Source organism: Schistocerca gregaria, chromosome 3, assembly GCF_023897955.1.
Source record: "Schistocerca gregaria isolate iqSchGreg1 chromosome 3, iqSchGreg1.2, whole genome shotgun sequence".
Taxonomy (NCBI): domain Eukaryota; kingdom Metazoa; phylum Arthropoda; class Insecta; order Orthoptera; family Acrididae; genus Schistocerca; species Schistocerca gregaria.
This window is the reverse complement of record NC_064922.1, coordinates 202,979,066-203,001,088: the sequence shown is the minus strand read 5'-3', so window position 1 is coordinate 203,001,088 and position 22,023 is coordinate 202,979,066. Positions and strand designations below refer to the sequence as shown.

The 22,023-nt window shown below is 37.1% G+C and overlaps 1 protein-coding gene across 2 annotated transcripts in view; it reads right to left on the bottom strand.

The window, feature by feature from the left end:
* LOC126353797 (uncharacterized) overlaps nt 1–22,023 on the bottom strand; it is a 114,814-nt gene that overhangs the window by 22,020 nt on the left and 70,771 nt on the right. The window contains exons 5-6 of one of the 2 annotated variants that reach the window (XR_007565207.1): nt 8,149–8,301; nt 5,383–5,515 (exon numbers count right to left, since the gene is read on the bottom strand). Coding sequence is in view for 1 of the 2 variants with exons in the window: in XM_050002892.1 (XP_049858849.1) it covers nt 8,149–8,301 (153 nt within the window). In the remaining variant the exon portion in view is untranslated. The remainder of the gene's footprint in view (nt 1–5,382; nt 5,516–8,148; nt 8,302–22,023) is intronic. The other variant, XM_050002892.1, reaches the window with a different exon arrangement.

Here is a 22,023-nt window from a genome sequence, read left to right as displayed (position 1 = left end):
CATTGCTGAATACTTCTTTTATTTTTAGTAATTGGTTGAGTTGTTGATTTGTTGCTGTCAGTAGTTTTAGATCATCCAGGTATAGCAAATGTGTGATTTTTGTTGGTATGTTCCAGTAATATTGTATCCATAATTTGTATTATTTAGGATGTTGGATAGTGCGTTCAGAGCAAGGCAGAACCAGAAAGGACTTAATGAGTCTCCTTGGTATATTCCACACTTAATCTATATTGGCTGTGATGTAATATTGTTTGAATTTGCTTGGATATTAAGTGTGGTTTTCCAATTTTTCATTACTATGTTTAGGAACTGTATTAATTTAGGATATACTTTGTATATTTCCAATATCTGTAGTAACCATGAGTGGGGGACACTATCAAAAGCTTTTTGGTAATCAATGTATGCGTAGTGCAGCGACCTTTGTTTAGTTTTAGCTTCATATGTCACCTCTGTATCTATTATCAGTTGCTCTTTACATCCTTGTGCTCCTTTGCAAAAGCCTTTTTGTTCTTCATTTATAATTTTGTTCTGTGTTTTATGTGTCATTAATTTCTGTGTAATGACTGAAGTTAATATTTTGTGTATTGTTGGTAAGAATGTTATGGGGCGATATTTAGCTGGGTTTGCTGTGTCTGCTTGATCTTTAGGTTTCAGATAAGTTATTCCATGTGTAAGTGTATCAGGAAATGTGTATGGGTCTGCAATGTAACTGTTAAATAATTTAGTTAGATGTGAATGTGTTGAGGTGAATTTCTTTAGCCAGAAATTTGCTATTTTATCTTTTCCAGGGGCTTTCCAATTGTGAGTAGAATTAATTGCTCGGGTGACTTCATGTTGCAAAATTATTATTTCAGGCATTTGTGGTATCATCTTGTATGTGTCTGTTTCTGCTTGTATCCACCATGCATGCCTGTTATGTTGTACCGGGTTTGACCATATGTTGCTCCAGAAGTGTTCCATATCTGTTATTTTTGGTGGATTGTCTATTTTAATGTGTGTGTTATCTATAGTCTGGCAAAATTTCTTTTGGTTTGTGTTGAATGCTTGGTTTTGTTTCCTTCTATTTTTACTTTTTTTGCTTATTCACTTATTATTATTATTATTATTATTATTATTATTATTATTATTATTATTATTATTATTATTATTATTGTTATTGGGTTGCAAAAGTGTAACTGGTACGAACTTCAAGAGTCGAACAGAGATTATTTTCTAAACTAAAAAGTACCCTTAGCACTGTTTTTTCATATGTTAGAGGTACAAATGAAAGATTAGAAGGAAAATTACATGCCTCAATGACTTGGTGATCATCTGGAGACTACAAAGTCACTGCTTTATCAAAACTACAATTTTAGCACTTATCTCCCAAGAGAAAACATTTTGATCAGATAGTGATATGAGCACTGGAACACCATGTATGATCAGATAGTGATATGAGCACTGGAACACCATGTATGCTTAATGAAAGTCCTTTGACTTGACATATGCGTCACCATACTTTGTTAAAATTTTATCTTTGTTTGAAGTGAGTTTTTTTTTAAATTATATAGAAATGTTTTACCTCCCTCATTTAAGCTGGTTTTGGAGTTTTATGTGTGAAAATGGTGCTAGGAAATTGATTTATACAGAAAATAAAAATGCTTAGAAGAAAATGTGCCAGCAGACAGACAGAAAATACTCTTATTTCAGGCTGTAGATGTATCATCAAGGAAGATCTGGTAGAAGTGAGGTGGATCTCTTTAGTTAAAAATGCTGTCAACAGATGAAATTAAAAAAATTGCAAGTCAGAAATGGCAGAGAGAGAGCAGTTAGCAAAGGAAGGCCTAAGCAGTGAGAAAAACATTGCTGAGAAAATGCCACAAAAAATGGAAAAAGAAACAAATAGTGGAAAGAAACAATAAAAACGAACTAATGAAGGAGGCAGGAAATGGGAGGGAGTGAGAGGACTGGAAGGGAAAGTATCACACAAGGGGGGAGGCTCAACAGTTTCATACTAAGTCCAGAAGGTAAAAATGTCATCAGTGGATTTAAACTTGATTAAATTACGTTGAACTACGTTATACCTTAAAAACAAAGATTCCAAGAGTTACCAAGTGCGAAAGTGCCGGTAGATAGGCACAATGAATACAACACACACACAGAATTGTTTGTGTTTTGTGTGTTTTATTCATTGTGCCTATCTACCGGCACTTTCCTGCTTCGTAAGTCTTGGAATCTTTGTTTTTAAGATATTTTTCCCATGTGGAAGTTTCTTTCCATTTTATTTACATCATCATTAATTTGAACTATGTTATACATTATCTAAGACAAGATCCAACTGATTCATTTTTTGATTTCCAACAACATGTTCCTTGTCTCAGTTGCAGTTACTTAGCACCCATGTAAACATTAAAAAAACATTATACCAACTGGCCACTTCACTTCAGCAATTGCATGACTTTATGAAGGAGATGAGATGAAGTGAATAGGATAACACAAGCAAAAGCCCCCAAAATGACAAAAACCTCTGACCCGGGCAGGAATTAAACCTGGGATGCCAGCAATCTACAGGCAGCAATGCTAATTACTAGACCACAAGCTGCAGACAACCACCAAAAAATATATGAATTTTGAAAACTGCCACTCTCTCAATGATTCCTTCACTAGTCTAATTACCCATTGTATTACTATTCTAATGCAGGTTTTGTAATAAATACCTTTTTAAATTTAACTGTTACATTATCATCATGATTCACAGGCATATTTCCAGAGTCACCTCAGAATTTCATTAAAAGTGCAGAAGCACTTCAACAACAACTAGAGACTATTCATCCTTTCACACAATGCTACTATGACTGAATGGAATGCTCCTCTGCCATGAAAGGAGATCTGCTCTGCTCATCGCCCACACCATCTAGATCAGCTTTCTGTCAAATTCCCATCAATTTTTTCCTATTTCTGAAAAAATACATTGCGATCCTGGCTGTACTTTGAATGCTGAATTCAAAACTGTCCCCCCCCCCCCCCCCCCCTCACGAGTAATCACATTTTTATGATATTATAAGTTCATCATATTAATGGAGGGTGAGATCTAACATGTAACACAGTTATCTTTGTTTATATGCTTTGTAGCATTTGAGATGAGAAATTACACAAAATTGGCAAAAAAAAAAGAAAAAAAAATGAGCCATGTATTGTGATGCAAATGAAGATGAAATGGGAGATGCGATACTGCGTGAAGAGTCTGACAGAGCACTGAAAGACCTGAATCGAAACAAGGCCCCAGGTGTAGACAACATTCCATTGGAACTACTGACGGCCTTGGGAGAGCCAGTCCTGACAAAACTCTACCATCTGGTGAGCAAGATGTATGAGGCAGGCGAAATACCCTCAGACTTCAAGAAGAATATAATAATTCCAATCCCAAAGAAAGCAGATGTTGACAGATGTGAAAATTACCGAACTATCAGTTTAATAAATCACGGCTGCAAAATATCAACACGAATTCTTTACAGACGAATGGAAAAACTGGTAGAAGCCGACCTCGGGGAAGATCAGTTTGGTTTCCGTAGAAAAGCTGGAATACGTGAGGCAATACTGACACTACGGCTTATCTTAGAAGAAAGATTAAGGAAAGGCAAACCTACATTTCTAGCATTTGTAGATTTAGAGAAAGCTTTTGGCAATATTGAGGGGAGTACTCTCTTTCAAATTCTGAAGGTGGCAGAGGTAAAATACAGGGAGGGAAAGGCTATTTACATTTTGTACAGAAACCAGATGGCAGCTATAAGAGTCGAGGGGCATGAAAGGGAAGCAGCGGTTGAGAAGGGAATGAGACAGGGTTGTAACCTGCCCCAATGTTATTCAATCTGTATATTGAGCAAACAGTAAATGAAACAAAAGAAAAATTTGGAGTAGGTATTAAAGACCATGGAGAAGAAATAAAAACATTGGAGTTCGCCGATAACGTTGCAATTCTGTCAGACAGCAAAGGACTTGGAAGAGCAGTTGAAAGAAATGGACAGTGTCTGGAAAGGAGGGCAGTGTGGAGGGTAAAAATCGTAGAGGGAGACCAAGAGATGAATACACTAAGCAGATTCAGAAGGATGTAGGTTGCAGTAGGTACTGGGAGATGAAGAAGCTTGCACAGGATAGAGTAGCATGGAGAACTGCATCAAACCAGTCTCAGGACTGAAGACAACAACAACAACAACAACAACAACAACATTGTGATGCACATCATTTTTTCTCTTGTGTTGTGAATCTTTATCTCGAATGATATTCCAACAATAATATGCTAACATAGAAGGGACCCACTTCCCTTCATAACGCCGTTCTAAGGTATAAATGTCTTTATGGAATCTGGCGCCATGTTCATCCGATATGTCACTACAACTATCTGAAGTAGTCCAGATGACAGTCCATCATATGTATTTTCAAAGACATATTGCACCCCAGATCTTGACATGTTTTGATCATGTTATTCCCCATTGCTTTGTAGTTAGTAACAACTACTCTTCCGAGGAAGTTTTCTGACACCATCCTGAAACAGTCGCATGCTGTCTTTTCTTTGTCAGTTAAATGTGCTTCAAAATTTGCATCTTTCTGCAGCTCCTAGATTTGTGGGCCCACACATACACCTTCCTTTATTTTTCTAGCTGAAAGACGGGGAAATGTGGTAGCTAGATATGGAAACCCACTGCCTGTTGGATCCATGGCCTTTACAAATTGTTTCATTAGGTCAAGTTTGATGTGAAGTGGTGGAAGTAGTACATCTTCAGGAGCTACCAGACTTTCATGTTGTACATTCTTTTTGTCCACTTTCCATCTGTGCCTACGCCATTTCTTTTTCACTTAGTGAGAATTTCTGTCTCGACTATCCGACTCGCAATGAAAACAGGCATACTTTGTGTATCCCTGTTGCATTCCCAGTACCATAGCAATTACTTTGAAATCTGCATATATTTTCCATTTGCATTCATTGTATTGTAATAAATTTAACATCCTTTGTATGAATTTGTAATTCTCTTTGGTCAAGCTGGCACAAGTTATTGGAACAGAGGGTATTTTATTTCCATTATGCAGCAAAACATTCTTGAAACTTGTTTTCGACACATCTATGAAGTCTCCACTCCTGTGAAATATAGCTGAAATTCAGCACTTTCGTTAGGCCAGCAATGTCATTGCAAAATGTCAGTGCGCCACCTGTTGCAAAATAGGAAATAAAGGCACATTTTCTGTGCCTGAACACACTAATTTTAGATCTTTGGTGTAGTAGATTATACTCTTGTAATCTTGAACCAAGCTGCTGCATCATTTGTTTACTTAGTCCTAGATCACGTGCTAAATAATTTGAATCTACTTGTGTTACAAATGATCTGTGATTTCTTCAGTACTACTTACTTCACTGTCACTCCAGATTTGACCTGGATATCTTGAAGGTAGTGGAAGGCTGTCAAAACGCTGCACTGCTGATTCTTGTTGACGGCTTGTCTGGGTAAACAATGTGCCTCTTCGATTTTTTGTTTGGAAAACCCTGAATTTTTGTTAGACAGAAATAATCAGTAACCACTGAATTAGTTTACCATGTAGCACATCAGAAATGTGGTGCCTATTCTTTATCTTGGTCTCCTACATCTACTCTAAAGTAATGTTTATATGCATTCTTTACGACTGTTGAAATTTTTTTCCTATTTCTGACAAAGGTGAAATTACCACAGATATAGCAGAAGTTGTCTGGCTTATACCGATATCCACAATGACGTGGCATTTCTGAAAATTTAAAAATACCTCTTCAGTAATACACTTGTTCTAGATTAATACTAGAGAACCAGAAAATGCTGATATGTAAAAACAAGCAGTCTATTTGCCTTCAGCATCAGGCTAAACCAGTTTAAGCACAGGAACTTATAAGTTCAACTGTGCTTTGAAATATGACAGACAGTTACTTGTCAGCCAAAACACCAACTTGTTAAGATTGACACAAATTACGACTAACACCACTGTTGTAAACTTGATGCACCTGCCTTTGGGAAATGTGAAGGTTTACTACCAAGGCAGCGACCGGCTGTAGCTGTTCGAGTTAATGAGCTATTGCAGATGGTTTCAATTCCAGGTGACATACGTGTGGCGGCAGATAACCCAATGACGTCAGATTCTTCCCACCTGCTGTTGAACAAGAAACTGTCACATTCTAACACTACTGGATGTGGCAACATACCCGTATTTATCTATAACGCCCCGTGTTTGCCATGAATGTGTGTGTGTGTGTGTGTGTGTGTGTGTGTGTGTGTGTGTGTGTGTGTGTGTTTTGTTTACATATTTGAATTTTCCATGATAACTGGTTTAGAAGCACACACTTTAATATCAGAAATAGATCCCTTGTCAAACAGCGAAATTCCTGTGCAATCACTGCCTTACACATTTTTTTGCCAAATCATTTGCAAGTTTGTAATGTCTCAGTTGAAAAAAAAATTGTACTTTGTCTTCTTCTGCAGATGCTTCCTCCACTTGCGAGTTTATTATTTTAAGGAGACTGGATATCCACAAAAATTCTTAATGGTTCCTTGTGCATTCACTTAGGAACACCATTCTGTAAGGCTGTTCCTAAATACAATGCCAGCATCCTGCAACTCATTGTCCAACACTGATTACACACTTTTATCTGGCACTCGGTGGTTTAGTAATTGTGCGTAAGATCAATGGTATGGGAATTGCTTGTTGCTGAGACTGGATTCCATTGCTAAGACAGTACAGAGATTAATGTGTACCACAGTGACATACAAGGTGATCCTTAACATTTGACAACCCCTTGAAGCAATGTAGATGAATGCTGAGACAAGTAATTTAAATCACATGGGGTGACAAATGTTCGGAAGTACCCCAAAAATTGATGAAAAATGTTGATCATGTTATGTCGCCAGATGACATTACAGATGATGCACATGCAGCATTTGGGCTTGGGCATGAAGGGACGACTGAGTGATGCAATACTTGCATTTAAGCAAGCAATGAAAACTCTGAACACTTTTTGTAAATGCAGAAGTATAAAATTATTGTCCTTGCTGTAACCAAGCAATAACTGTTCATATTTTGTGTTTCTTTCCTGTTGTCCATTCTTGTCTTTGTTTATGGACATTATTTAATGAACAAATACAGGAAACTCATTGGCAATGATGCAATTCAGAAGCTTATGCTCATTTACTTGTGACGCAAGGCTTTTGTTGTATTGTACTTTGCAATAAAACAGTGGAGACACCAAGACTGGTACATAAAATAATAAATGTTACCTCAATGTAAACATATTACTGTCTAAAGCAAAGGGGAAAAAATACTGCTTGCCAGATGCACGACTTGAACACTGAGCTCCACATGCTAAAGTCGTGTGATGGGTCCACAGTCACACCGACATGAATACTTGACTTGGGTTGGGTTGGGATGATCAGGTGCAACAGACTGATAGGCTCAATCGCTACACGTGCAGTGCAGTACGTCATCTGGTGATCTCACATGTTCAACATTTGTTGTCCACTTTTAGGGTATTTCCTGACATTTGCAACCATGTGTATCTTATATTAAATTACTTGTTTCAGCATCATCTACGTCGCTTCCGACATTTTTTAACAGTAATAAGAATCACCCTGCATACATTCCAAAGTCAAGCTTTCTATGTCAACCCAATAATCACAAAGCTGCCAATAAAGGCCAATGGACACAGAATGTATGAAACATAATACCATGTTGTGGAGCATAAATTACAGGGGAGAAAAGGGCCTATGCCTGTTACACTCCTACTCCTAGCATCAATACAGCAATGTTCACTTGATAAAGAGTGCTTCATTTCTAGCAAAAGGCCATGATTTTTGCTAATTTTTATTTTCTCTCTATTTCTTCCTACAGCCTTCTCCATATTTCTTGCCAGTTACTTTCCTAATACTCAAAGTTATGGCTTTATACCTCTCATCAACTATTTGCAGATTATTTACATTTTCTTCCTATCTGTTGTTCTTTATCTAATCCGTGCCTCTTCTTCCTTTAACTCTTTCCCAGATCCCTGAACTGTTGACCATACTCCCTAACACTTGTATTGTTTTAGGTCTTCAATGACATGAGATGTGACCTTACATTTTTATTCTAACAGTGTAGAAAACTTGCAATTCAAATACTCACCAAGCATATGATTATAAGAAGTGTGTAGACATGAATTGTTGTATCAGGCAATGATTCCATATCTTTTAAAGCTGCAACTGCTGGCTGAAAGTCAGGCTTCAGCTCCAAGGTATGGCGTAAATGCAGTGTTGCCTCTTGGTAATGACCATATGCCTGCCAAAAAGAAAATGATTGTTACATTGATTTCCAGAAGCTAAAAACAGAGCAGCTAATGCTTTTTCAAGCTCGAAGCAAGTGCAGCTTTACTAATATAAAGTTCCTGGGTTCCTAATAAGAAGAGACTGATAGAAACACATTATGCTATAATGTGAATCATTCTCTCCATCTTCTGGTGGGAGTATTAAGATGGTGTCAGATGAAACTGACTTCCATCAAAATATGTAACTAACAATATTGTGAAATGACAATATTATGGAAAGGACAGATTGCTACTCACCATATTCACCATATTGTGGAGATACATACACATGCACATTGACACGGAAGTCTAGCTTCGACAGCCAGAGACAGTGGTCGCACGTGTGCTTGTGCGTGCTATCTATCCTTTTCATAATGTTGTAATTACTCCATCATGGATTTTCCAATATTGTAAAATGGACAGATTGCTAGTCATCATAAAGATGACATTGAGTTGTGGACAGACACAACGAACAGACTGTTACACATTTATCTTTTGGCCAGATTCTTCTTCAGAAAACACACACACACACACACACACACACACACACACACACACACACACACACAAAAGCACACTTAATGTAAACAAACTGCTATCTCTGGATTCTCTGGCCAGAGTAGCTCGTGATACCATAATGTGTGCTCTGGTTAGAGTGGCTTGTAATTCAAGTCATATGTGCATTGTGTATGCTTACTTGTGTGAATGTGTATGTGTATGTGTATGTGTTTTCTTTTCTGTAAAACAATCTGGCCAAAGTTAAATGTGTAACAGTCTTTTCATTTTGGATGTCTGCAACTCAATGTGTTAACTTTATGGTGAATAGCTATCTATTCTGTCCTTTTCATAATACTGTTGACATTCCTATGTGGACCTTTATGGTTGTAGCTATGTGGACCTTCATGGTTGTAAACATGTCATTAGTGATGGTGATGATGTCTATTCCACCTGAGAGATAACAGGTAAATAATAATATTTTAGTGTATTAAAATTGTTGGGAACAGTGTCAACATGTAAAACTTTTCTCATTCGAGAGACTTTTGCTGTTTCAGTCAACTCTGTTTTTTAGTTAATGGCCTGCAACAGCAAAAAGATGGCAGTTACTATGTCACAATATCTTATGTTCTTGCTGTCAAAAGAAAATGAAAATAATATCCGTTTGTTGTGAACTAACTCTATAATGTACTATATAAAATCATTAGTAATGAATGGATAGAAGGTAGTTAGCAACAGCAATTAGTTTTAAAAAGAAGATGAATAAACTTGCTCTCTTTCAGTGGATGTGTTAGAAGGATTTATTTGAAAGCCAATTTTCTGTTTGTTTACGTGCCTGTTGATGACTCAAAGTGTCTATTATTCAGTGAGCTGTTACCTTTACTCCTGAATCATTTTCACTAAATCTTCAAATTTTTTGTAGAAAGTAACAGGATTTTTTTTTACTCTGACTAATTATGAAATATTTGTCTTTTTAGGAAGTCTTTATCCATTACAAAACTGCAAGAAAAGAAAGGACAAAAAAATAGTTCACACAGTATTGCAGGCAAATTACGTCAGAGGAAAAATATCTAACAATTATTTTCTACGACTCATAAAATCAGAGTGCATTATATGCAAGGACAATGAAACTTCAAAAAATGCTATTAATTCCATACAGACACACAAAGACATAAAACAAGAGGGACACATTAAGCACGAGCATGACAGTCACGGCTTTTTGATGGACTGCTTTAACTGGAAAGGTGGGTACTTTACATTAGTTTATCTCATCTGGAAAGAAAATAAAGAGTGAATGTGAAATTATATTCACCCTCTAAGATCTGGAAAAAGCTATGGTTCATGTTCAAAGTAAAGATGTTGAACTGCTCCAATCCTTGTCTTTTTACAGTCTGCATCATCAACCTGCCATTGAAGATACATTTAAAAATATTTTTATTATCTTTCATATTTGCTTATTAATTCTTGATTTCAAAAACTCATATAAAGCTATGCACATCGGGTAAATCTGAACTGCTTATTATAAGGTACCTCCTCCTCCCTCGCACGCGCGCGCGCGCACACACACACACACACACACACACACACACACACACACACACACACACACAGGGACATGCATTGGGGCTCCTGCTCACAAATAGAAAGACAACTTAACTTTGAGTTCTTGCACATTTGCTAGTAACCTTGTGAAATGCACAAACTGTGCTTCTGCATGTAGGGATTTCATTGCCTACGTCCTTAAGAACAGCATTAGAAGTTGTTTCCTTCTTTTTTTCTTTCTGTAAATTCTGACTGACTCCTGACTTTCAGTAGATCTTTTTACAAAGCTTTTAACAATACTGTCTACCAATGCACTTTAATCATCATATTAGGGTTATCTGAGGACATCAGGAATAATAGTTTCCTTTGTTTCTTTAAAAAATGTCCTATAACAGGAACTCTTACAACAATGTTCCATATCCCTGTTGCACAAAGTTTTATTTTGTAGCAATGTATCTGTGTTGGGATGGGTCCTTGTTTCAGTGAACAACTCATTTGTTTGGAGAACATTACGGCTTTACATTTGTATTCTGGTGCATTGTCTTTACTTGGTACACATGCTTTTAATATGAGACCTAATATTTCTCTTGTACATGAAACTTTACCATGTAGCAAAACAATGGCATTTTCATATGAAAATATTCTGGAAGCTGGCATCGAGTGGAAGATAAGGGATCCAGCATTAGCCAGATTTGAGAGAGCTTTGGGAGTCTTGCAATCAAAGAAGGAACAAAGAATAGCCGCAGATTTCCTAAAAGCATCAGAGGAAAAAAAATCAAGTCAGTGTGTGGAATACATGAGACTGGAGATGTATCTCTGGACTTTCATAAGAATATCATCCACACCATCCCAAAGACAACAAGGGTACAAAATGTGAGTTAACACACAATCAGCTAGACAATCAAGTAGTTGACAAAAATAGTTCACAGAAGAATTGAAAAGAAAATTGAGGATATTTTAGCAGAAGTCAGTGTGTCTTTAAGAAAGTACACTTACTGATGGAAGCAAAACATAAGAATAATTAATTAAATAAAAATGAATTTTTAATATACCAGACTTTTAAATCATACTATCAAGTACAAAATAATTTCTCCTATATCCATAGAAACAATCCTTAAGATTTGCAATTGTGAATTATTAATAGCAATGGAAATACTTGGAAGATTTAATATGAAAAATGTGGAGAAGATGCAATAGACAATAATAATGGTAGGCACTATTCAAGTATCAATTATTTATTGTATGTATCCAATGTGTTTTTGTTTTAAATCTTACAAGTGTTTTTGTTTTAAATCTTACAAATATTTTTGTAGCTAATTAAAAATTCAGATTTGCAAATTTTCAGGACAATTTCTATGGGGACAGGCAAAATTATTTTATACTTTTTAGTCTAATTTAGAACATGGTATATTAAAAATTCACATTATTTTAAATAATTGTTTTCTGATTTTTAGTTGCGTATGTGTGAAATTCTTCAATCAATTTCAACATATTGTTGAGATTACAACAGAGACCTGTGGAAACCCAGGTTTATTTCAGTTTCTCTTAACCTGGCTGAATATGTTACTTCCTCCTATGCATGTCTTGTGAAAAGACCAAGAGTGTGAGCCCACAAGCACGCTTACTAGCAGTTGTTCTTCCCACGAACCACCTCAACTGCAACAGGAGAAGTGGCAATGATACACACTGTACCCTCTGCCACACACCAGACAAGAAAGTGAGTTAATATTGCATTGTCATCCAGTTATGAGCTATGTTTAAAATTTCAAGTCTGCAACTCATCTAGAAATCAGTTGCAAACTTTGTACTGAAAAACACACACACACACACACACACACACACACACACACACACACAGAGAGAGAGAGAGAGAGAGAGAGAGAGAGAGAGAGAGAGAGAGAGAGAGAGAGAGAGAGAGAGAAGTGACCAATAAAAACATGGTAAGAATCAAGACATCTCCATAGGATTCGCCAACACAGAAAAAGCTTTTGGCACATTAGAGTGATACTAGATGTTTGAGAGCATCAGCAAATTAGTTATGTAGTACAGGGAATGGCAAAGAATATACAAGAATCAAGAGAGAGCCATAACAATGAAAGACCAAAAGGGAAATGCTCAAATTAATAAGAGTTTAAGATATGGTACAGCCTTTCTCCTGTACTGTTAATCCTGAATATCAAAGAAGGAATGAAGGAAGCATCATCGCTGCATAGCTACTGGTACAGCCATCTGAACTTGCTTACTAGTGTCAGGCCTTGGTCTTCCTATGCAATTATTACTCCTCACACTTCTCTTCATTAGCAAGTTTAGGTTTCCTTAATACTGGAATATGGGTCCTATCAACTGAGTCTTTCTTTTATTAAAGGTGATGACAAATTTCTTTTCTTCCAGATTCAGTTTACTACTTCTTCATTAGTTATCCGTTCAACCTATTTGATTTTCAGCATTCATCCATACCACCACATTTCAGGAACTCCTGTTTTCTTCTTGTCTGAACTGTTTATTTTCAATGTATCGTTTCCACACAACACTACCCTTCAGACAAATGCCTTCAGAAAAGAATTTCTAACACATACATTTATATTCAATGTTAGCATATCTGTCTTTTTCAGAAATAATTTTCTTGCTACTGACAATCTGTCATCTCTTTCAGCCATCATCAGTTTTTTCCTACCCAAATAGCAAAAGTCATCTATTGCTTTCCCACACTAATTCCTTCAACATCAGCTGATTTGATTTGGCTATAAGTTTCTAGCCACCTCCAACAGTAAAAGAGTTACAGTGACATCGGTAATCCTCATAGGCGTGTTTTTTTTTTTTTGTCTGGACATTGTGAGCACCTCTCTGGATGTAACCAGTTAGCAAGTTACTATGTAACACAAATCATCTGATGATGATCTGAAGATGACTTGTACAGTGTGTTTCAAAAAGGGCTTTACAACTTTGAAAATTCATATAAATTAATTTACAGTACATACAGAGATGATTGTAGTATTAATTTGTACAGAAATATATCAAGTTTGTCTCACATAGCTTGCTATTGCTGAATTGCATCGTAAGGAGTGCTAGCGGCAGTTGTGTTAAAGATGGATGCCTTCACTGGACCCAAGGGTACAATTGTATTTACTCGAATCTAAGCCGCACCTGAAAAATGAGACTCGAAATCAAGGAAAAAAAATTTTCCCGAATCTAAGCCAGACCTGAAATTTGAGACTCTAAATTCAAGGGGAGAGAAAAGTTTTAGGTCGCACCTCCAAATAAAAACAAAGTTGGTCCATTGTAATATGAGAAACAATTTAGCTCAAATGAATGACGATAAAGCTATTGGTTCGAGTTGTAAGTTTAGCAGTTAAGCTTTACGAGGTAGTCATTGCTATGCATCAGGCACTCCATCCATATTTATTCAGGTACCCTTCCTTTTTCACGTGCTTCGTTTAGTTTGAATTGATTGCTTATTTTTCTTTGATCTGATAAGTGCCGTTCTCTTTGTTATAGGTGTTTATGTCACTCTAAGCTGAAAATGCATTACTGAACTGTGTCATGCATTGTTTGTCGCATTCTGATGAGTGTCTACGGTCTGTCGTCGCTCATGGCATGGCTTGCTTTTGTGCACGCTACCGCCACTTACAATTAAAAAGAGAGAGAGAGAGAGAGAGAGAGAGAGAGAGAGAGAGAGAGAGAGAGAGGAATCGCCTCAGTAGAGAGACAATGGAAAGAGACTGCTACTTGTTGTTACTTGGACTGCTGCTTTCTTTGATAATGATCAACAAGAACCAAATAATAGACTGCATATGATGATCTGAACGAGAGTTTAGCGAAAAATTTTCTCCGTTTAAAAATCTTTGCAGGCACCTCTTTAGTACATTGCATTTTCTGCACAGAAATTAGAGTCATTTTAGATTTAAAAATCTAGTCAATTGCCGTGCTTCAGTTCTGACGGTATCACTATTATGCATAAGAATAATATAAATATAAACATGACATAATATGTATATTCTTCCGCATTTGCTGTTGTCCCACTCTAGTTTCTTAGTTTATTAGGCAGACAGAATTTAAACAAGATAGCAGCAAACACGAAAGAATACATGGCAAAATGTTTATATTCGTATTATTCTTATGGTGAAGAGAATACTGCATGTGATTCACACTTCATAAAAGTTCCTATAAGCAACCATCTCTTCTCCCGGTAGGAAAATAATCGGAACGTAGACTTGGCCATATTGACAAACATCCCAAACAGTCTTGCCAGTCGGATTTTCGTAGTACATTGAAATGCTGCTACATTCGAAGATGAACAATACGGAGTTTGTATTTACTTCGTTGGATAATGTATGAAAATGCAGTGGTCGAAACTCAGGGAGGAGGAAAAAAAGCTCGTCTTCCACCTTTTCTTTATTTATTTACTGAGGCAGAGATTTTGGCGCCAGTATTTATCTTTGTGCCTGCAAAGCATGCCTGTGTAGCGCTACATATATTTGACGGCAGGAGTTAGTTGTGACGGCACCTACCAACATTTTTCAGAACTTCCGCTTGCTTTGCACTTGATTCTAAGCCGCAGGCGGTTTTTTGGATTACAAAAACCGGAAAAGAAGTGCGGCTTAGATTCGAGTAAATATGTTAGCTGTGCGTTTTGGTTTAAAGAATCTAGGTTGGTGACAACAGTATAGCATACTTTAGGTACCAAATGCGCTTAAGATCCCTCCTAGTGGGCCTACAGTTTATGAGTGGCATAAATGTTTTGTAGAAACAGGGTGCTCGGTAAGACAAGGGAAATCATCAAGTCATCCACACACACCTGACGACGTCGTTGAGCGAGAGAGACAACGTTCTGTCAACAGCCCTATGAAACTGATCCTGTGTGCATCTCAAGAACTGCAAATCCCCATACAACTGTTGGGCATGTGTTGAGAAGCCGATTGCATTTGAAACCATACAGGTTGACGACTGTACAAGCAATAAAAGACACTGATAAAATTGCTCACAAGAACTTCTGTGCGGATGTTAAATCGATTACACGAGGATAAACATTTCCTGGACAATATCATCTTTTCTGATGAGTCAACTTTTCACTTAAGTGGCACGGTTAACGCACCCAACTGTAGGATTTGGGGCATTGAAAATCAACATCACATTGCAACAGGGTTCATGATAGCCCTAAACTGAACGTTTTTTGTGCATTTAGCAAGAACAAAATGTACGGCCCCTTTTTTTTCTGCGAGAGAACCATCAACGGGATAGTGTACCTGGATATGTTACAAAAATTTTTGATACCACAGATTGATGGAGTATGACCAAGAACAAAAGGTTTTCTTCATGTAAGATGGTGCACAACTCCACTACCTAGGTGACATCCAGGATTTTCTCAGTGACTGCTTTCCAGGTCAATGGATTGGCCGTGATGTGCCAAATGCATGGCCCCCACATTCCCCAGAACTGACACTAATTATTATTATTATTATTATTATTATTACTTTCTGATTATTAAATGGGGATTCATCAAGGATATCACATTTGTACCTCCTGTGCTAGCTGGCTTCTCTACCCGAACTTAGAGCGAAAATTTACACCGCCATTGAGCAAGTTATACGTACTATGCTACAGTGAGTTTGGGAAGCAACTGACTTCCGGTGGTATATGTGCAGAAAAACCAACAGAAGTCACATACTACTTCAGTTTAAGGTAAAAAAGCTTTGTGTGTTTATCTACAAAATAACATTAAACCAACTCTGTATCTTCTTTCAATACTCGCACCTGTTAGCAACTGTCCTCTTCTGATTTGAATTATTACACTCTTCTTGAAGTTTGAAGGTATTTCTTCTGTCTCATATACCTAGTGTATCAGGTGGAAAAGCTTTGCCACAGCTGGCTCTTCGAAGGATCTCTAATAATTTTGAAAGAATGTTGTCTGCTCCACATGCCTTGTTTCAATCTAGCTCTTTCAGTGCTCTCGCGGATTCTTTGCAGAATGTCACATCTCCCCTCTCATCCACATACAGCTCCTCTTCACTTAGTATAATACTGTCTATTTTCTTTGATCACGTCTTCTACATATTTCTTCCAACTTTCACCTTTCTCTTCCGTGCTTAATACTGGCTTGCCAACTTGGCTCTTAATGTCACCTACCTTTCTCACAGTCATATATTCTTCTACTGTTTTTCACTTGTCCTCTGTTCTCTACCTACTGAGTGGGATAGTGCAATGGTTAGCACAGTGGGCTTGCATTTGGGGGGGGGGGGGGGGGGGGCAGGTGATGGTTCAAATGCTCATCTTCTCATCCTAATTTAGATTTTCCATGATTTAGGGAAATCACTTAATACAAATGGTGGGACGGTCCCTTCAAAAGGGCATGGCTGTTATCCTTCCTCTTCCTTGAAGCATTCCAAGCTTTTGCTTGCAATAATTAAATTCTTTATCTCATTTGTTATCCAATTATTTCTACTGCACCTTATCTCTTTGCCCATTCAGTCCTATGCTGTCTTTATTACTTTGTCTCTTTCGTATTTTACTGTACTTCTTTCTCCAGTCTTAAGGATACAGGGTATTTTTCTGGGTCAATATTATGTAAAAATCAACATCTAATTCTTTTAGGCACTGTTTATAATGTGTATGTTTTACAGATTTTTTGTTGATATCAGGTAATGCAGCACACTTTTAAAAAATTACAAAGAAACTGATGCAGTTTTTTTTTCCAAAATGCTTCCTCAAATTGAGGTACCTTTTAATCCAATGTTATACATTTGAAGGAGACCAAATTTTTGCATGACATGATGGCTGAGGCAAGAGACTGTCTACTACATAAGTATAGACCACTGAAAGTTACAGAAAAAAATTAGAGCACTGCTTTATAAACTTTAGGAAATATTTGTACCTGTATTCTGAAAAAATACAATTTGCGGGAAATTGCGAATGAAGATATGAATCCAATTAAACTCTGCCTCAGAACATTCCTGAAGCATAGTCTTCATCCTCCTGCATTTCTTCATCTTCAAGCCTCCTCTTGGCATTCCCTTTAGCACTTCTTACTTCTTCGGTAAATTGAAAAGTTAATCTTTCAGCTTCATACACCCATTGTCTGTCACATGCAAGCAATTGATCTTCCATATCAGAGCCACATTTTATGCCTGAATTTCTCAGGACTTCCAACCTTCCTTCACTTCATAATTGAAACATATCACTGCATCTAGTACACCAAATTTTAATGTCTTTAGTTCTACAAAAATATTCTTGGATGATCTTTCCCATGTGCAATGGTTGGAACTTTCTTTTGTATTCTGAGAGCCCCCATGAAGACATTTACTAAGCAAAACAGGGTCACTCATGTCTCTAAAAATTGTTTTTTATTTCATTCATAACAGGCTCAGGAAGAGAATGCTTATGATGGTATATTTGACCACTTCTTTTTGCTTTTTGGTAACCACACCAAGAATCTGCTGCTTTAAGGCAAAGCCCGTGAACAGGGTGGTCATTTGTGGACAACTTATGAAAGTAGGTGGGCCACACAGCTTTTCTTATTGCTGTATCATCATTCAGAGGTGCAGTTCATCTAATGGCCAGTCCATAATAACTCTGAAGGAGGTCTATTTCAGTTTCTGTCAATATGCCTCGGCCAGACAGAGATTTTCCATCAGATGACAACTTTCCTTTCATTTCACTTTGTAGCTTCCTCAATCTAGCACCAATCCTCTTTTGCACATGTCTACAACACTCCAGTTTTGTTATGAAGGTTAATTTTATCGAAAGCTTTAGAGTCCCCATTGCCTAAGTACTTCGTATATCTAACATTATAAAAAAGCACCAACCCCAAAATATTTTTAGAGCTGCATCATACCTCATACCTCCGCTGTAACCATCATAATTATCACAACACTGATGTTAAATATGTCCTTCATTGTTACCATGGCAGGTGTGGCAGTACTTAGATAAGCACTCAACCTCAACAACTTTCCATTCTCCAGAGAAGTAGCACTTACAACACCATTCAAGGAACGATGTCCTCGATGTTGCCATGTCCCATCAAGTGCAACAGCAATGTCCCTGTTTCCATTAATATTTACAGTTTGTTCTATTGCACATTTCATAGATGATTTAGACACAACTGTCAAGGCACCTAAAAGTATTTTTACATACTTGCTGAACATACTGGGAGGAGGAAAAAGGGCCATCAAACCACAAAATGTTTGAGCAGCCTTTTTTTTCCTTTTTCTATTGCACGCCTTGCATGCACTAACTTCAAATTCACATAATATTAATATGCACAATGTTTGAAGTCATTTTCACAGTAGCTTTATTGCAGGATCTACACAGAACAACTAATTTTGATGCTAAACCTTTCCTGCTACTTTGTTGTTCAGTTATTTCCAGACAGTCCACACCATCACATTGTTTACATTTCACCACGTCCTTTATCAAAGGAGGTAAGATGCCCACATCAACAACAAATCCACTACAAACAGCGTCATTGTTGAGACAAAAATTTGAATCACTAGGTGTGCCATGTGGGAGTTTCTTCCGTGAAGTACTGATACATCGGTTACTTTTTAAACAGTGTGGCTTGCTTTGTTTGTGAACTGGTTACCACGAAATTCCTTTTATTGAATTTCTTGATGCCTGGCATAGTTCGTATTTATTGCACACTAAAGGATATGTACTTCCACTAATATATGTAGCACTTGGGCAACAAACTTTCAGTAACACGTGAACAAACTGCTTCAGCAAAACAAAAGTAAACAAAAGCAAAGATAATCCTTTACAGTTACAGACACTAGAAACCTGCACAGTTACAAACATATACAATGTATCATATAGATAATCACTGGAAACAAAGGGGTGGGGGGGTGGCAGTGGCATACATGACCATAACTTTCAAATTTGGTATATATAGGTCATTTTTCATTGGAAATCCTATAATGTATATACCAATGTAATCGGGAAAGACTAAGAATTTAATAGACATAAAAAAAATAGATTTTTCCACCATTTATAAGTATCCTGTATCCTTAACTTCCTCAGGTCCCACCTGGTTAATTTCCTACATTTCTGCAATTTCAGTTTCAATCTGAAATTCATAACTAATAAATTACGAACAGAACCCAGAACTACCACTGGAAATGTTTTGCTGTTTAAAAATCTGGTTTCAAAATTTGTCTTACCATGACGTAAAATCAAGCAGCACAAAATTTGGGATGGAATAACAAAATGAAATAGAATACGTTGCTACTCATCACAAAGAGGCAGTGAGTTGCTGACAGGTATATTCAAAGTGCCTTTAAAAGTGGATTGAGCTATCAGTCAAAATACTTCAGATGTAGAAAAATACATGTTCATGTCCATTCACCCATTCCATTCCTGAATAATAGGAATTGGCCAAGTCTGCAAAATAGTTATTAGTTGCTGCAATCACCTCCTCATTTGAATAAAACCTTTGTCCTGCCAGACATTTCTTAAAATTGGGGAACAAATAGTAGACTGAGGGAGCCAAGTCCGGTGAACGGGGCATTTTAAACGAGTTAGAATCCTATTTGCATTAATTTTGCGACCACAACTGTTGAGGTGTGTGCTGGTGCACTGTCATGATGGTAAAGGACTTCTTTGCGGTCAAATCGCCGGCGTTTTTCTTGCAGCTCGGTTTTCAAACGCTCCAATAAAGATGAAATAATATTCACCTGTAACAGTTTTACCCTTTTCCAGATAGTCAATGTCTATTATCCCTTGCAAATCCCAAAAGACAGTCGCCACAATCTTTCCGGCCAAGGCATGGTCTTCGCCTTTTTTTTTTTTTTTTGTACAATTCTCCCTTGGTAACCCATTGTTTAGATTATCGATTGTTCTCAGGAGTATAGTAATGTGTTCATGTTACATCAACAGTAATGAAAAAATGCTTTGCGGATTGTTTTTGAACAGCTGAAAACCATCCTTGCAACATTTCACACGATTCTGTTTCTGGTCAAGCGTGAGTAATTGCTGAACCCATCTTGCAGATAGCTTTCTCATATTCACATGTTTATGCAAAATGTTATGTATCCATTCATTCAAGATGCCCACAGCATTAGCAATTTCTCACACCTTAACTCTTCTGTCATCCATCACCATATCATGGATTTTATCAATGATTTCTGGAGTCATAACTTCCACATGGAGTCCAGAATGTTCAGCATCACTTGTACCCATATGGCCACTCTGAAAACTTTGAAACCACTTATAAACTGTTCTAATCGAATATGCAGAGTCACTGTAATGTTTATCAAGTTTTAGTCTCCTGAGGCATTTTGCCTTTCATAAAGTAATGTTTAATCACCAAGTGAAATTCTTTTTCGTCCATTTTTTGACACTCACCCGACTTCCTTGATTCACACAAATGCCAAACACAAAGAAATAGACCAATATGTCTGAAACTTAATGTGTGTTCTTTCCAAAGATGCCACTAACTAAACATAACCTCGATACCTGCAAGTGGTGCCATCTCTCAGACTTTGCATGGACTTTTCAAATACCCCTCGTATATCCAAAGCAACAAAATTACGTAAAAATATTACAATCAAACTTTTAATTTGCAAGATGGAGTACCATTCCTGCGTGATCCTTATGGACAGAAAATTCTGTAAGTGTTTGTGAATAATGCTTTTACAATGACTGATAACTTTACTAGACAATATCCACTGCCATAATAATACTTCGCTGCCCAGACACTCCATTTTGACACCTTACAAGATACAAGGCAGCTATAGTAATGACGATGCTAGGGTGGTATGATCTGTCTGCAAACTGAACAGCAAGCTTCACGGCTGCAGTCCTCTACCCAGCTACATCACATGGAATGCCGTCAAGACGGGGTTCCTTAAAGCTATACCGACTCTGCAGGGCGTTTGTGAAGTTAAGTGGTGTCACACTGCACAGACATGTGTGGATAGCGTTAATTTTCACTACAAGTTTCAGCAACAATTAAATTTTGATCTATGTAAAATTTTATCAGCCAACTTCCACTTTCATCCCCCCTTTCCAAGTTCTCCCACTATTTTTCCATTAATTTTCTTTTCTTACTATCAAATTCCACTCTCACATCAAAACTGAATTTTTGTCTTCCTCAACAATTTAATGATGGAAATAAAAATGTAGACTAACCAATTACAAACTGTCTTGGAAAAGGAAGCCATTTGATCAATTCAGTTCTCACTGGACACAACACTAATGTCAACATTTTTTCACTGTAATTTCAATGGCGATATTCAGTTTCACAGTAAATAAAACTGACTCACAATATCATCCAATTTTATTGGGGGGGTCCTTGTGTCTTTCATGGACTTCCAACGCAGTTTATCTGTGATGTTTCAGCTGTTTCCGGAGGCCATACATTGTTGAGCTTGGTTGTTGTATGGGGCAGTCATGCAGATTATGGTGGCCTTGAGGCTTTTCCTGATGCAAATATTCTGGCTTGGAAGACATGGAGTATAACACAGTACAGGACTACTAGTTACGATTCCGTATGGTACATTGGTTCCAGATAAGCTGTTTTTTCTGTCAACTAGAAGAAAGAAGCAGCTCAAATCTGGCGAGTATTTGTTTATTTGTGTGAAAGTAGGCAACAACAATTGCAAGATAAAAATAGTAGGTGACTGTATGCTGCATTATAGACAATAAACTTGACTTTAAAAAATAATAATACA